Source organism: Penicillium concentricum (genome assembly GCF_028827145.1).
Source record: "Penicillium concentricum strain IBT 3081 chromosome Unknown utg000003l_segment0_segment0, whole genome shotgun sequence".
Classification (NCBI taxonomy): domain Eukaryota; kingdom Fungi; phylum Ascomycota; class Eurotiomycetes; order Eurotiales; family Aspergillaceae; genus Penicillium; species Penicillium concentricum.
Window position 1 is genome coordinate 1,886,344 of NW_026622756.1, and position 16,333 is coordinate 1,902,676.

The window sequence follows — 16,333 nt, forward strand, 5'->3', positions numbered from 1 at the left end:
GATGTAGAGTGGATTTCGCATTTGATGGTGTATTTAGGCATTCAATTCAAGTTTCATACATTTTACCTAGGCTTTTATTTATAAAATCATATGAATCATTTACCTAGACATTTAGGGTAATTTAGGGTAGTATACTAGAAGATTACGGGAACGGAGACGGAGATAAAAAAAAAATCATCCGAATGTCGCCATCCTTTGATTGGCGTTAAATATCTCTCCCTTTTCACTCTCCCCGATGTAAATAAGAGCCATGGACCCTTCCATTCTTCGTGAGCTCTCGAAGCTCGAGCCCGCGGTACCGTTCCGCTCCTCGACCGATCATCTACATCATACATGGGCCAAGACATTCTTCTCCCGCCCAGAGTTGTACATCCGCCCACAAACCATTCCAGAAATCCAACAACTGGTAACACTCGCCCGTCGCTGTCGCCGTCGCATCGTAACAGTCGGTAGCGGCCACTCACCCTCCGATTTAACCTGCACCTCATCCTGGCTCGTCAACCTCGACGACTTCAATCGCATCCTCCACGTTGACCCGTCAACCGGCTCCGTAACCGTCGAAGCAGGCATCCGATTAAGGGATCTGGGCGCACAACTGGAAAAACATGGTCTGACACTTGAAAACCTGGGCAGCATCGACAGCCAGTCCATAGCAGGCGTCATCGCCACTGGCACCCATGGCAGTTCTCTACGCCACGGCCTGGTATCGGAATGCATCGACTCGCTAGGCCTGGTCCTCTCCAATGGCCAGCTAGTCCGCTGCAGCCCGACAAATAACCCGGACCTGTTCCGCGCGGGCCTGGTATCGCTCGGGGCGCTCGGAATCGTCGTCGAAGTCACGTTCAAGGCGACGCACACCTTCAATATCGCCTGGCGCCAGGAACGCTATTCCCTATCTCGCGTGCTGGACGAATGGTCCACCGGTCTGTGGACTTCACATGAGTTCATCCGCGTTTGGTGGATGCCATATGAGAAAAGCGCTATTGTCTGGCGCGCTGATAAGACAGATCTCCCGCTGCGCGCTCCCCCGAAAAGTTTCTACGGTGACTCCCTGGGCTACCACATCTACCATAATCTCCTCGCGCTGTCTTCATACTTCCCGCGCATCCTGCCCTGGGTCGAATGGTTCGTCTTTGGTATGCAGTACGGCTTCCGCGCTGGTTCGACTATCACCGAGGCCGTTGAGCCTGCGCGCTCGGGATTATTGATGAACTGTCTTTATTCGCAGTTTGTTAATGAATGGGCTCTCCCGCTGGAAAAGGGACCCGAGACTATCGGTCGGCTTTCGGCCTGGTTGAATGGCGACACTGAGACAGCGCGCATCCCCTTCTCACCCAAGGGTCTGTATGTACACTGTCCGGTCGAAGTGCGAGTCTCCGATACTTCGCTAAACACCAAACCCCGCCCATTCCTGGACCCCACGTGTCCCGACGGCCCGACGCTCTACCTCAACGCAACACTTTATCGTCCATACCTCCGCGACCCGCCGTGCAGAGAACGCTACTACGAAGCCTTTGAATGGCTGATGCGGGAGATGGGCGCGAAGCCGCACTGGGCGAAGAACTTCAACACATTAAGCCCGAACGAGCTGGGCATCTCGTACGGCTCCGACATGGAATCGTGGATGAAAGTGCGTTCAGAAGTCGACCCGGACGGGATGTTCGTGGGCGAATGGCATCTGCGCCACCTGCCCCTGGAAATCACGCAGGGAAGCGAAACACCCGACGAAAAGCTGCCCCTCCTAGAGCGCGAGCAGGAACGTCGCAGGGTGGACTTGAGTGGCGTTGGGGATGGGGTTGAATGGGTAGGGGATCGTCGATGGCAGGCTCAGGTTCAGGCTCAACACTCGTTTGATACGTTGGATATGGAGAAGAGCGCGTACCCGTTACCGCCAGATCACTCTCCTAGCACGACGACCAGCGAGGAAAGCTTTGATTTGCTTGCCAGGGGTGAAGCGAGCATCTTGCTCCCCGATGGACCGGGGTGAGAAATCAGGCGAAAGCAAACAATGTTTTGCGAGAATCCTGATTCTTCCGTTGCTTTTTTGCATCTGCTGATCTGTCGGTGACTGGTCTACTCTAGGGCTGTGTTGGGGTTTTTTTTATTATTGGCTCTAAGAGCTAATTTGATTCCCGCATCACTTTCGTGTTTCGTTTTCGTTTCCCCTAAGCAATTTAGGGTTACTTTTGTACATTGGGCAAATCTGACATCCGAGGATGTTCGGGCTTCGAATTCTCTCCCAATTCACATAGATCTAGTAGATTCCCTTTGATATGACATATTGCATTTTCCCCTGCTTTTCCCCTTTTTGCTTTTTCCATTTTCCATTTGCCAAGGCAAAGAAATCTGATGGCCTCGTGGTCTCTACTTGAAATTGGAATCTGTCGGTGAACGAGTAAACTGCATATTGGATGCAGGTGCTCGTAAGCCCTTTCAATATGGCGATCTCTGTCTGTTTTCTTTGCTTTTGAGAAATATGCATCCAGCAATCAATATTCGATAATCCATGTACGGCCAATTTACATGGAATTCATATCTTTGTGGAATCGGGGAGAAAGAATCACACTGTGTCTCTGTTCTCATTCCCTGTTCCCTGTCTCGCAGCTGAGAGACCTTGAAGTCCATGTACAGGTTTATATTCATGTTCGGTGCATTCGGTCTAGACTCGGTGGCAAACCCGGGATTCAGGATTCGTCTGTTTAGAGGATATGAAGGATGGGGGGAAAGGAAAAATGTACAGTCAAGTGTACGTCAGTGACACATATGATATTGCAGGAGCTGAGCGTAGGTGTGATATACACATATGTGTGTACACACTGCCACACATCGTATGTAGAAAATCAATGCAAAGATCTATAGATAACTGTTCGGATTAGGGCTAGAGATCTGATGCCTGTGCGAGAATGCAGGCAGTACCAGGGTATAATATGAAGTATAATATCATATAAATTATAAGAGTTAGGAATGTTCTAATAAGAATAGAGTAGAAGAATAGAAGAGTAGAAGAATAGAAGAGTAGAAGAATAGAAGAGTAGAAGAATAGAAGAGTAGAAGACATCCCTAATATCCAAATAATACCCTTAACCAAAAACACTTCATAAAATCTCTCAATTCTTTTCCAAAACACCTGACAGTTACTGGCATATCACGTTGTACCACGTTTCGGTGCAGCTAACAAGGATGTTCACTTATTTTTATCTCGCATTGACCTCTTTCAATGATTGGACATCTCACAGATTCTTCGGAGTTGACCTTTTCCAATCTCCAGGCACGTGTGGAGGGTTCTGACGTGCAGAGGGGAAAATCGTGTGACAACGTTGGCTTTGGTCCCTTTCTGCCCAATGACGGTGATCTACCCTCACGGCTCGGACCGTGTCATTGTACTGATCTCTAGGTACCTAAACAGTCGCCTAAGTGTCTCTACGCCTGGGGCCACATGTCACCCTCATCCTAACCTCTCCACGTCACAGAGGGCTCTGCGGGGACTTTGATATCAACCGCCCTGGCGGCTGAAATTATTATCATCCCCACCTGCTCGATTCCTTTCTTTCTTTTTTTTATCTATTTTTCTTTTTTTTTTTTACAGCTTTCTCTCCCTAAATCTCTCTCTCTCTCTCTCTTCCTTCTTCCTCCTTTTGCATTGAAATACCTCCCTTGCTTGATTTCTAGTGGAGTTTTCAATATGATACAATCAACCATGTCGTGGCAGCCAAAGCTTCGCCCCAAGGGCTTCCCGCATAGCATTGACGACTTTGCGGCTGTGACTTCATTGTCGGAACTGGAGCATCGGGCCCGGACTAGCGAAGACAAGCGCGATCAGCGCGTCTTCCGAGTGAAGCGTAAACATGTGTTGAAAGCCTGTGATCGTTGTCGCGTGAAGAAGACCAAGGTATGTCAAATATAGCATGAGGATTACAATGTGACTAAACCATCCCAGTGTGATGGGAAACAGCCTTGCAACCGCTGCTCGGTATACAACCACCCATGTCTATTCCGTGAAAGAAAGGCCACTCAGACCAAAGTATATTCTCGAGGGTGAGTCCATGTCCAGAATCTCAAACCACACATATCCTCAAAAGCTCATAGACATGTCACACACAGATTCGTTGAAATGCTCGAATCTCACCATTCACTCGTCGTAAAAGCCCTTCAGAAACTATACAAATTCTGCATCAACAATGAAGGCTTCCCAGGCGATCCCCTCGCAGAAGCCCCAGATGGACACCCCCTAACACACGCAATCCTCGACCGTCTAGGTCTAATCAAACAAGCCGAAGAAAATGCAGACGAGCCAGACGAAGACTCGGAGGATCTGCGCTACCTACGACTGCTATCAACTTCCACCGAATGCAGCGTCACAGCAGAACCTTCCCCAGAACCAACAACACCACCAGAACCATCCCCAACTATATCCCGTCCACCAGTCCAGACACCCATATCAGTCCCCAATCGCACAACAGCAAACTGGCAATGGGATCTCCAGCCCGTTCATCAGACAAGCTACAGCTACCCAGACGCAGGGTACCACGATCTAATGGCGCTGCAGCAACGGTCCTCCATGAGCGCATCGGATATGGGTCCTGATATCCCGCCCCATGCTGATATGCCTACATCTTCCGGACTACCGCATCATCCCCAACATGCGCACCACGAGCCGCCGTTCCCGTATGTTCTGGATGGATGCTGTGATCCCGGCACGCCACAGCAGGACGTGAAGCCCGTGTTGGCGAGGCTACCGTCCGGTCTCATGGGAGAGTCTCATACGCATCCCCATCAGCTTGCGGAGAATATTTCTGCGGAGATGATGGGTGAGTTCCATTTCCAGCAGGACTCGTCGTTTTATCCTGGGTTTACACCCGGTTGGAATTTTCCTTCGGGGTGAATTTGGTATATGATGGGAATTGTTTCTCGTTTTTGGGAGATATATGGTCTTTTCGGTTTGGGGTTTTGGTATAAGCTGTTGAGCAGCTTTTTTTCATTTCACTTCTCATTTATATTTCTTCCCATTTTGCCTTCTTTTCTCATCAAGTCATTATGACTTATCTTCTTCGACTTTCTTTTTCCGCTATTCTTTCTATACCCCCCACTTCTGAATTTGAATACCGCCACCGGAGCATGGCGACATCTACGCAGGATTATAAGATTGGAAGATGTCTGGCACATTGAGCCCTAATCCTTCTTGACCGGTTTTCATTTACTTCTCGGGTTCAGCCAGGTCTTTCTTTGGTACGTCATTATTGATCTTGGATTTCGATTTCCTTTCGATACTAGTATCTAGTTTGAAAGAGTATCACCCTATTAATTTAGGTACTAGTTTCTTATACCTTGCTTTCTATTTTCCTAGCGTTAGTTTTGGGTAGACCGTGATTTTGTATAGAATTGGGTTACTTACAATGCGCTACAGATTTAACATTATATTACATATCATACCTTCAGATAAATCCCATGGATACATATTCTACTTGACAAGGTCAGTCATATTTCGCAATCAGGGATATATTTCACCAACACCAATAACAAACCAAAGTATTCTGTACACGATAACCATCACAGCTGACCTACAAAAGATAACACAAGAAAAACCCGACTACCTCACACCAGATCTAGATCTCGCACCAGGTCATACAGTGGTACGATACATGCGTGACCTGACACAGATGCATCCGGCATCAACCCAGGAAAGAAAGAGAGGTCTGGAAAGGGTTATGAGTGTGCAGATCAGATCGGATCGGATCGTAGATCGTAGATCGTAGCATGTATAGCAAGTGCGTGTGTCGTCTTGCCTGTTCGGGTTGAGGGCTGACTGGGGCTGACTGGGGGGTGGGTTGTTTGTGGGACTTGAGGACATGCACTTTGGTGGTTGCTAGGGTTGTTTGTGTACCCTGTAGGTACTTTTTTGGCGGTACTGGGATCTATGGTGATGTAGATGTAGATGAGCTATGTATACATCTGGGGATGTGTGATATAGGACAGGGAATTACGTTTGCATACGTACCAGGCTGAATGTATGCGATTTCCCTACCCTTTCTTGGAAATATGTTACATATTTATATTTTGGAGATTTTGTAATTCTCATCTACATGTATGTGCGAACGGATCGACAGCAGCCGACATGATGGTGGGGATTGCTTCGATAGTTGCCAGGCTGGGTGCGATGGACAAGAGCAGCTCTAGCGAGCCCCGTGAGCCACGACTCGCTTGCATATTGTAAAGTCGAGTGGAAACCTGATATCGATCCCATTTCAACTGACTCAGTCAAGCAGAGACTGTTACGAGTACCACTGCTTTCCCGATAGTGATAATGATGGAGATGGTTTAGGTGAAATGGAGTATTGCCAACGAGCGTAAGGAGTTCCATCCAAATAGGCCAGGAAGCCAATCAAAAGGGCGATGTAGACTAGGCTTATGATTGAAGCTCCGATTTCCCAGGCCCATGAGCGACTCCAGTTAGAAGACTTTGTCTTGGCTTCTGTTGGTAGATTGGAAGCACCCGAAGGACCTTTTGGTTTAGCTGAACCATAGTGTTGTGGGGACTCTTCGGGCCTAGTAGGTATGGCTCTCTATAACCCTTGGAGACGTTTCTCTCATCACTGTTCCTTCGGAGTTTGATGGGATACTAATAGGATGGGAGTGAGACATAATAATGCTGGACTTTGCGCCTATTGGAACTAGAGTAGGTAGTCGTGACAAAGGCTTGGAAGGACGGATTATAAGTTTGAGCAGATCCCTTCCGATGGGTGCCTGGGGCTAAATACAATGGGCCGGCCCCAGGGGGCGGCCCCTTCCCCTGGGGGAAGTGGGGGTGGGTGGCTTTGCTTAAAGTCATCTTGATACTTTTCTCTCGCTCTCTCTTCTTGCCGAACAATTTCTCGAAAGAGTTCTGTGAACCGAATTTTGAACAGGTTACCGAGACTATGCTATTTCAAAGTGTTGCTATGTTGGATATAGTAGTCACCAACTAACATTCAGAAATACTGCATAGTAATGAAACTGCGGTGACTCGCAAGAAGAGTGTCGATTTCCCGAAGAGGAATAATAATCCAAGCGAACATAAAATTTGAGATCCGACTCATTAGTTTGTTTCTCCACAAAAGGGATAATTGAATCAGCATGCCAATTACTACCCCATGATATGAGTTTTAATTCGACAAGATAGGAAAGTATCATTCAAGGTAGTTAGGTATGTATCATCATAGTCTACAGTTTTGATATCACAAAGCAAAAATATACCCTCTCTAATGCCCTCTCTAATGCCCCATCTGGTGCCAAGTATATCATAAACTAGGTCCGACATCTTAGACATGTGGTAAGTGGCGCATTCTAGAAATCTGCTCATGTTACTCCTGTGGATGATTGGCTAAATACATGATCCAGACCTTATTTTAAACCAATATTAAAACAACTGTTGATCAATAACTGCATCGCGAGAGTCAGAATGATCTAGCCCATTGCCCAGAAGGGTAACGAGTTCGTATTTTTAACCCCCGCCTCTTCCGCCTGATTGCCAAGAGATTGGCGCCAACCCTTGGCGCCAAGGGTTGCCAGCTTTTCCCTGCAGCGGAGTTGTGCCACTTCCACGAGAGCGCTTTGATGCCGTCTAATTGTTTAGTCAGGATATTCAGCTCAAGGAAGTACCCTAGTTTTTGCTCGCGTGACAAGATAAGCTTCCCATGTATTGATAAGATGCGAAAATGCCAAAGCTTGGAATATTCCGCAATGCCCCGAAGCTTGGCAATCATGCGCTTGCAGCTGCTATATGCAGTAATACTTGGCAACATCGGACCCAGTATTACTGTCATTGGATAAGCCCCAGACTCCGATGTCTATCAAACACGAGGCGACCGGCTCAATATCTTGGCACCAGGACCAAATCCGTTCTCTTCCAATGATCCATACAACGTGCCCGGGTGCCCAGGGATCAAACCTTGGAACCCACGGGCCAAGACTATAATCTGGGGCATCCATACTGTGTGTCTCATAACAGAGTCTGAGCTTTCGCTTGAATGAGCTATGTACTTTCATCCCCGCACAGAGAGCTACTTTCTGTTCAACTATCCAGCAAGTGATTGCCCCGGAAATTTTTCAAACGGGCAAACAGCTCGGTAGCTGCCACAGAAAGATATATTCTCACCAGAGAACAATCTCCAATGCCAGACGAGAAGCAAGGCATCCCCCCCGACTCTGGGTCGGGTGGTAGCCCACTAAGCCAGCCGGCTCACACGCTTACTTATGAAGCTGCGATCAAGGAACTCGGCACTGGGCTGGATGAGGGTCTGGCTCCTGATGAAGCGAGTCGTCGTCTGCAGCAGTATGGTCCCAACAAACTGGATGAAGGCGAAGGCGTATCGGTGATCAAGATTTTCGTGCGCCAGGTGGCCAACGCAATGATGCTAGTAAGTGCCCAATGTCTCTCGTGTGGATATCACGAAATTCCTTCGAAGATCTCCGAGTCTAATAAAATTGTTTCTTGCAGGTGTTGATCCTCGCAATGGCAGTCAGTTTTGGAATCCAGTCATGGATTGAGGGCGGAGTTATCTGCGCCGTCATTGTCTTGAATATCATTGTTGGATTCTTTCAGGAATACGCCGCGGAAAAAACAATGGAGTCGTTACATTCGCTGTCGTCCCCGACGGGCACTGTCTCGAGGGGTGGACAGACATTCTCGGTGCCGTCGGCGGACATCGTGCCGGGTGATATGATTGAGCTTAGGACGGGAGATACCGTTCCAGCGGATATTCGGTGAGTTTCCTGTCATGGCCTGCGATTTCGAAGCCATTGGGGCAGTTGTTGGAATTTACTGACACATATCAGCCTGGTTGAAGCAGTCAATTTCGAAACCGATGAAGCTCTCCTGACTGGCGAGTCTCTTCCCGTCCAGAAGGAATGTGACTTGACGTTCAAAGAGGATACTGGCCCTGGAGATCGCCTAAATATCGCATACAGCTCTAGTACCGTTACTCGTGGTCGCGGTCGTGGTGTGGTTATCAGCACAGGCATGTACACTGAAATCGGATCTATTGCCCTCGCCTTGCGGGGCAGCGGTAACAAGCGTCGTCCCGTTAAGCGTGGTCCCAACGGTGAGACCAAGAAGCGTTGGTACGTCCAGGCCTGGAGTCTCACCTCAGCGGATGCCGTTGGTCGATTCCTCGGTGTTAATGTCGGAACGCCCCTGCAGAGGAAGCTTTCAAAGCTAGCCTGTTTACTCTTTGGAATTGCCGTTCTTTTTGCCATTATTTGCATGGCTGCAAATTCATTCAGTAGCAACACCGAAGTCATCATGTACGCCGTTGCAACTGGTATCAGTATGATTCCGGCGTGTCTGGTGGTCGTGCTTACTATCACCATGGCAGTGGGTACTAAACGTATGGTCGAACGCAACGTGATTGTTCGCAAATTGGACTCGCTAGAGGCGCTCGGTGCAGTCACAGATATCTGTTCCGATAAAACCGGCACATTGACTCAGGGCAAGATGGTTGTTCAAAAGGCATGGATTCCGTCTCGAGGCACGTATTCCGTCGGTCCATCCAACGAGCCTTTCAACCCCACTGTTGGAAATGTCAGCTTCACCCCTGTACCTCCTTCACAATGGGATCATGAGAAGGAGGGTACCGCTACGGACAACGTTGAAGGCCTGGTCTCAGGAAACCGCCAGCTCGAAGACTTTCTGGACGTCGCCTCAATGGCTAATCTCTCTCACGTGTACAAGTCTGAAGAGGGCGAATGGAACGCGCGTGGTGAACCCACAGAGATTGCCATTCATGTCTTTGCATCGAGATTCAACTGGAACCGCGACCGCTGGACTAAAGGTCAGGGTATGGTCAAGGGCCAGGGTACAGTGTGGCACCAACAGGCTGAATTCCCATTCGACTCAACCGTGAAGAAAATGTCCGTGATTTTCAGCAAAATCACCCAACAAGAGACCCGGACAATGGTGTTCACCAAGGGTGCCGTCGAGCGCATCATAGATTCATGCACCTCTGTTATCTGGGACCAGGATTCGTCTACCCCCGTGCCAATGACCGACGACCACCGCGAAAAGATCCTCCAGAACATGGAGGAACTCGCCAAACTAGGACTCCGAGTCTTGGCTCTGGCCCATCGACCATACACTGCCAAGACACAACTGCTCGAAGATGCCGACCTGAATCGTGAAGATATAGAGAATGATCTGTGCTTCCTGGGACTGATCGGCTTGTATGACCCTCCACGCCCCGAAACAGCAGGCTCAATCCAGGCCTGCTACCGTGCTGGTATTGTTGTCCACATGGTGACTGGTGATCACCCTGGCACTGCCAAAGCCATTGCTCAGCAAGTAGGAATTCTTCCTGCTAATTTCGATGCAGTGGCGGCTGATGTCGCGGACGCTATGGTCATGACTGCTGGTCAATTCGATAAACTCACTGATGAGCAGGTAGATTTGCTTCCGACTCTGCCTTTGGTCATTGCACGCTGTGCCCCGCAGACGAAGGTGCGTATGATTGACGCCCTTCATCGCCGTGGCCGGTTTGCGGCTATGACTGGAGATGGAGTGAATGATTCACCTTCGCTTAAGCATGCCGATGTTGGTATCGCTATGGGTCAAGCGGGTTCGGACGTGGCTAAAGATGCATCGGATATTATCCTCACGGATGACAACTTTGCCTCGATTCTCAATGCCGTCGAAGAAGGCCGTCGTATCTTTGATAACATTCAAAAATTCGTGCTTCATCTATTGTCAGAGAACATCGCTCAGGCTTGCACCTTACTTATCGGATTAGCTTTCAAAGACGCTGATAATCAATCCGTCTTCCCTCTCTCACCGGTCGAAATTCTCTGGATTATTATGATTACCTCAGGCATGCCCGACATGGGCCTCGGAATGGAGGTGGCTGCCCCCGACATCATGAACCGCCCTCCGCAAAGCAAGCAGGGCATCTTCACCTGGGAGGTAATCATCGATATTCTGGTGTATGGTATCTGGACCGCAGCGCTCTGCCTGGCAGCATTCTCTATCCGCATGTGGGGATTCGGCGACGGCAACCTAGCCCGCGGCTGCAACAAGGCGTGGTCCGAAGATATCAAAGACTGCGAACTAGTCTTCAAAGCACGTGCGACGACGTTCGTATGCTTGACCTGGTTTGCGCTGTTCCTGGCATGGGAAATGGTCAACCTGCGCCGGTCGTTCTTCCGCATGCAACCGAAGTCCAAGAAATACTTTACGCAGTGGATGTACGACGTCTGGCGGAACAAGTTCCTTTTCTGGTCCATCATGGCCGGATGGATCACCATGTTCCCTATCCTCTATATCCCCGTTTTGAATGACGTCGTCTTCAAACATAAGCCTATTACCTGGGAATGGGGCATCGTGGCGGTCGAAGCTGTTCTGTTCTTCATCGGCGTCGAAGCCTGGAAATGGGGTAAGCGAGTCTTCTTCCGCCGCAGGGCCAGAAAATATCCGACGTTGAATACGTTGGGGGGCCAGGCGGACGTCCCGGAGCAACCCTAACGAATGCTTTCCCTGGTCTGTCATCGAACGGGTCGGGGAACAATATCACTTGGGAACAACGTCACTTGGAAGAATTGGAGGATGGGGATTGTGGGGATCTGGAAGAGGCACGGAAGAGGCACGGAAGAGGCACGGAGAGGCACGGAGAGGCATGGAGGAGGTACGGAGGAGGCAAGGAGTAGACATGGAGAAAGCATGGAGGAGGCACGGAGGACTTGGAGTGGGTTGTGGAAGTTTGGGCTCATGCGTTGGCTTATTCGGGACTGCGTTGCCCTGGGGGGTACTTTCTCACCGAACATGTACATATAGCAAGAGCATATTCGGCAAGTCAATGATACATATAGTTCGATCAAGTTCTATTGCTGTAACTAAAGGCAAAAGCAAGTACGAGGTCATGCTTGTAATGGAACCATACAAGAGTATTTAAATTGGTAACCTGGCATGTCAATTACTCCAAATCCAAACAGGTCAGATAATTAAAGCCCTCGAGGAGAGAAGATATACAGGGGCCGACTACGGGGTGAGAGGTGAGAGGATGAAATCTGCTTCCTCCCCCTGATGCTTAGTGCATAGCACATCAATCTCTACTATTTTTCAGCCTCTCCCATATATTATCCCACTAACAACTTGGGTTCTTCCTAGGCAAATTTCTTACCCCGCTAAGGCCCTATGCAGAAGAATGATTGGTCCCCTAAACAATACGAGCCATTCGTTAATGACTAGGGCGATATATGCAGTTATCCTCGCATATCTTTGTGACTCGTGCTCGTGTCCGGTTGGCTGATCGGTCTCTAGAACGCACTACGTTAGCGCTTAGGTACTATGCCTCTTTTGTCCGGACACTAGGGAATAATTGCGAGGCTTTGCGCTCGTATTCGAGTTATCTTCCTATTTTGTAGGGCCCTCACTTTCCTTAGACAGTATATCACTGTACAACTCCCACAATCTCGACGCCGATACCCAGGGTTCTACGAACTGGATCCTTGGCCTGGAGCCTTCCTTGATAAGGTGTGCCGACCGTGCCGCCGAAAATGTCGCTGAAAAAGTTGAGCCTCAATTCCTACCGGATAGGATGGATTTGTCCGTTGGAGGTGGAACAGATTGCGGCAATGGAGATGCTCGACGAGGAGCACCAACCTCTTCCGCAATCACGCGGGGACACCAACGTTTACAACCTCGGCAGTATCAACAACCATAACGTTGTCATCGCTGGTCTTCCTCGGGCGGGGAACTGTTCCGCCGCTACTGTCGTCACTCAAATGAGGATGACATTCCCAGACCTCAAATATGTCCTGCTGGTTGGGATTGGGGGTGGCGTACCGACAAAGACCGAGTGTGGAACGATCCGGCTAGGACATGTGGTCGTTAGTGACCCGGCGGGTATACACTCTGGAGCAGTACAATACGATCACGGAAAGGCGAAGGGGGGTCACTTTGAACGCAAAGGTTTTCTCGCGCCTCCGCCAACAGCTCTTCTCAACGCTGCGCGGGAAGTGGCTGTCCGGCGCCAACGGATGGATTATGATCCAATTTGGAAGAATCTGGAGCGAACCCAAACCAGCCCTCGATTACGTCGTCGCTTTAAGTTCCCTGGCGCCGCGAATGACCATCTCTACCCTTCAACCCATACACATAGGCAGGAAGGGATATCATGTGAAGATGGTGGATGTGACCCAAGTCAGCGTATCGAGCGACCGACGGATAAGGAAGATGACTCGTTTATTGTTGTGCACCGAGGCACAATAGCATCGGGGGAGTTAGTGATCAAGGATGCTGAGTTAAGAGATGATCTGGCGCAGACGCATGGGGTGCTATGCTTCGAAATGGAGGCAGCAGGAGCCCTTACCGATTTCCCCTGTATAGTGATTCGAGGCATCTCCGACTATTGCGATTCGCATAAGAATGACCAGTGGCATGGCTACGCTGCAGCGGTAGCAGCCGCTTATGCACGGCAGTTATTCTTCCACATGTCTATTGAAGAGGAGCAACGGTAAATTTGTCACAGTCCTATCATGGAGAAGCCACAAATATATGTGTAATTAATGCGTTACTTAGAAATCTGGATGCAACGCCTACGACTTTTGAGCTCCCGCTTAATCTGTCCGAGATATCCGAAGTGACCCGCTTCGTCGCACGAGAAGATTCGCTTAAGAGAATACAAGAGATCCTCGATGCAACTGCTGGACGCCGTACTGCTGTGGTACATGGGTTAGGTGGTATTGGCAAGACGCAGCTAGCCATCGCATATATGAAACAAAATCGGTCTCATTATTCGGCGAGAATATGGCTAGATGCAAAAAATGAAACAGCGTTGAAAGAAAGCTTTTCTCGCGTAGCCGAGTGGATTGTACGCCACCACCCGTCTGCTACATATGTTGCAGCTGCTTCGGAGAGCCAAGAGCTGGACGAGATAGTGAAAGCGGTCAAACAATGGTTGGACGAGCCGATGAACGATCGCTGGTTGATCATCTATGATAACTATGATAACCCATTATTGCGCAACCGTACGGGGAAACGCCCAAGCTCTGCTTCCTTTGTTGAAGCAGACACCAATGACAATGACGATGACCTTACAAAGGCCTTTGATCTTCAGAAGTTCCTCCCCGAGACCGACCATGGTGCCATTGTTGTAACCACGCGGTCCTCTATGGTAAAGCTAGGCCAGAGACTTCACTTACGCAAGCTAGAGGATATCAATGATAGCCTCGATGTCCTGGCTTCTGTGTCTGGCCGTGAAGATCTAAGACAAGGTGAGTGTCGAGCATATGGTCCTATGTCAAGTATTAATATCAAGCAGACCCCGCAGCCACCGATCTCGTAAGGCAGCTCGATGGACTTCCTCTGGCCCTCGCAACAGCTGGCGCATATTTAGAGCAGGTGTCGATAAGCTGCACTGACTACCTCCAGCTGTACCGAGAATCATGGCAGCAATTACACGAAAAGACGCCACCGCTGGGGGCATACGATCAAACGCTGTACTCAACTTGGAATCTCTCGTATCGATACATTCAGCAGCAGAGCCCAATTGCGGCCATGCTTCTCCGACAATGGGCCTATTTCGCTAGTGAAGACTTATGGTATGATCTGCTTAAAGACTGCGGCCCGGAGAAGCCGGAATGGCTAGGCTCACTGACAAAGGACAAGCTCACATTTCATGCAAGCTTAAGACTTTTGTGCAGCCACGGGCTCGTTGAAGCTGATCCGACTACCAAATTACAGCGTGTGGAGTCACGAGGGTATAGCGTACACGGCTGCGTTCATTCGTGGATGATCCATGTGTTAAACCCGGGGCTTGATAAGAGTCTAGCCTGGATAGCAGTCGAATGTGTAGCGACGCATGTGCCCACGGAAGACGAACCCAATTTCTGGCTTATACAACGGCGGCTGATTGCACATGCAGATAGGTGTCTGGAGATATTAAGAAATCTAGAAATTGAAGATGAGGATGTAGCGCCTCTCTTTTCTTTAGGTTATCTCTACGCGGATCAAGGCCGGTTCCAAGAGGCAGAGGCGATGTACGAACGAGCACTAGAAGGCTACGAGAAGGCGTGGGGACGAGAACACATGTCGACGCTAGATACCGTTAACAACCTCGGCACCATCTACGAGAACCAAGGCCGGCTCCAAGAGGCGGAGGCGATGTACGAACGAGCACTAGAAGGCTGCGAGAAGGCGTGGGGACGAGAACACACGTCGACGCTAGGTACCGTCAGCAACCTCGGCATCCTCTACAAGGAGCAAGGCCGGCTCCAAGAGGCGGAAGCGATGTACGAACGAGCACTAGAAGGCTGCGAGAAGGCGTGGGGACGAGAACACACGTCGACGCTAGGTACCGTCAGCAACCTCGGCATCCTCTACAAGGAGCAAGGCCGGCTCCAAGAGGCGGAGGCGATGTACGAACGAGCACTAAAAGGCTACGAGAAGGCGTGGGGACGAGAACACACGTCGACGCTAGATACCGTCAGCAACCTCGGCATCCTCTACAAGGAGCAAGGCCGGCTCCAAGAGGCGGAGGCGATGTACGAACGAGCACTAGAAGGCTGCGAGAAGGCGTGGGGACGAGAACACACGTCGACGCTAGGTGCCGTCAACAACCTCGGCGCCCTCTACGCGATACAAGGCCGGCTCCAAGAGGCGGAGGCGATGTACGAACGAGCGCTAGAAGGTAAGGAGAAGGCGTGGGGACGAGAACACACGTCGACGCTAGATACCGTCCACAATCTCGGCGCCCTCTATAAGGAGCAAGGCCGGCTCCAAGAGGCGGAGGCGATGTACGAACGAGCACTAGAAGGCTGCGAGAAGGCGTGGGGACGAAGACACAAGTCAACGCTAGATACCGTCAGCAACCTCGGCACCCTCTACACGTATCAAGGCCGGCTCCAAGAGGCGGAGGCGATGTACGAACGAGCGCTAGAAGGTTACGAGGCGGCTTTTGGCGCGACCTCACCTCTCACCTACATCCCTGCCTTGCACACTCTTAAGAACTTTGGCCTTCTATGCGAGAGCAACGGAAAAGTCGATACCGCTCTGCTATACTATCAGCGGGGGCTGGTAGGCACTGAGATTGTTTGGGGCCAGAATAGCGAACAATATACCTGGCTTTCCAATCAATTGAGCTCTATACAGCGTGGTACGTCTAATATTTCTGACGGAGACGAGTCTGTTCAAAAGAAAACAACAATGATGGGGACTAAATGGAGGAAAGTGAGAGCGAAGCTCTCCGGCATGTACAAGCCTAAGTAAGACATGCAAAGGATCCAGGCATGCCTCCTATCTGGTTTTTAATCGAAAGAATCATCTTGAATAACTGGGTGTTCTGTAAAGTTACAGTGTTCAGTGTGTGTCCAA

The 16,333-nt window shown here is 49.8% G+C and overlaps 4 protein-coding genes across 4 annotated transcripts; all 4 read left to right on the forward strand.

Annotated features, from left to right (window-relative positions):
- Positions 1–250: 250 nt before the first annotated feature.
- On the forward strand, positions 251–1,987 carry N7517_008547 (D-arabinono-1,4-lactone oxidase; the record flags this gene model as incomplete). The annotated part of the gene is made up of 1 exon (XM_056726277.1): positions 251–1,987. One exon carries the CDS (start codon positions 251–253, stop codon positions 1,985–1,987), a length of 1,737 nt encoding a protein of 578 aa, XP_056577128.1.
- Positions 1,988–3,697: 1,710 nt separating this feature from the next.
- On the forward strand, positions 3,698–4,882 carry N7517_008548 (Zn(II)2Cys6 transcription factor domain-containing protein; the record flags this gene model as incomplete). The annotated part of the gene is made up of 3 exons (XM_056726278.1): positions 3,698–3,889; positions 3,938–4,035; positions 4,102–4,882. 3 exons carry the CDS (start codon positions 3,698–3,700, stop codon positions 4,880–4,882), a joined length of 1,071 nt encoding a protein of 356 aa, XP_056577129.1.
- Positions 4,883–8,147: 3,265 nt separating this feature from the next.
- On the forward strand, positions 8,148–11,485 carry N7517_008549 (cation-translocating P-type ATPase; the record flags this gene model as incomplete). The annotated part of the gene is made up of 3 exons (XM_056726279.1): positions 8,148–8,393; positions 8,474–8,739; positions 8,812–11,485. 3 exons carry the CDS (start codon positions 8,148–8,150, stop codon positions 11,483–11,485), a joined length of 3,186 nt encoding a protein of 1,061 aa, XP_056577130.1.
- A 1,031-nt stretch (positions 11,486–12,516) lies between these two features.
- On the forward strand, positions 12,517–16,228 carry N7517_008550 (Disease resistance protein; the record flags this gene model as incomplete). Its single annotated transcript, XM_056726280.1, has 3 exons — positions 12,517–13,475; positions 13,541–14,235; positions 14,283–16,228. The coding sequence occupies 3 exons, from the start codon at positions 12,517–12,519 to the stop codon at positions 16,226–16,228; spliced, it is 3,600 nt and encodes a 1,199-aa protein (XP_056577131.1).
- Between the last annotated feature and the right edge of the window lie 105 nt (positions 16,229–16,333).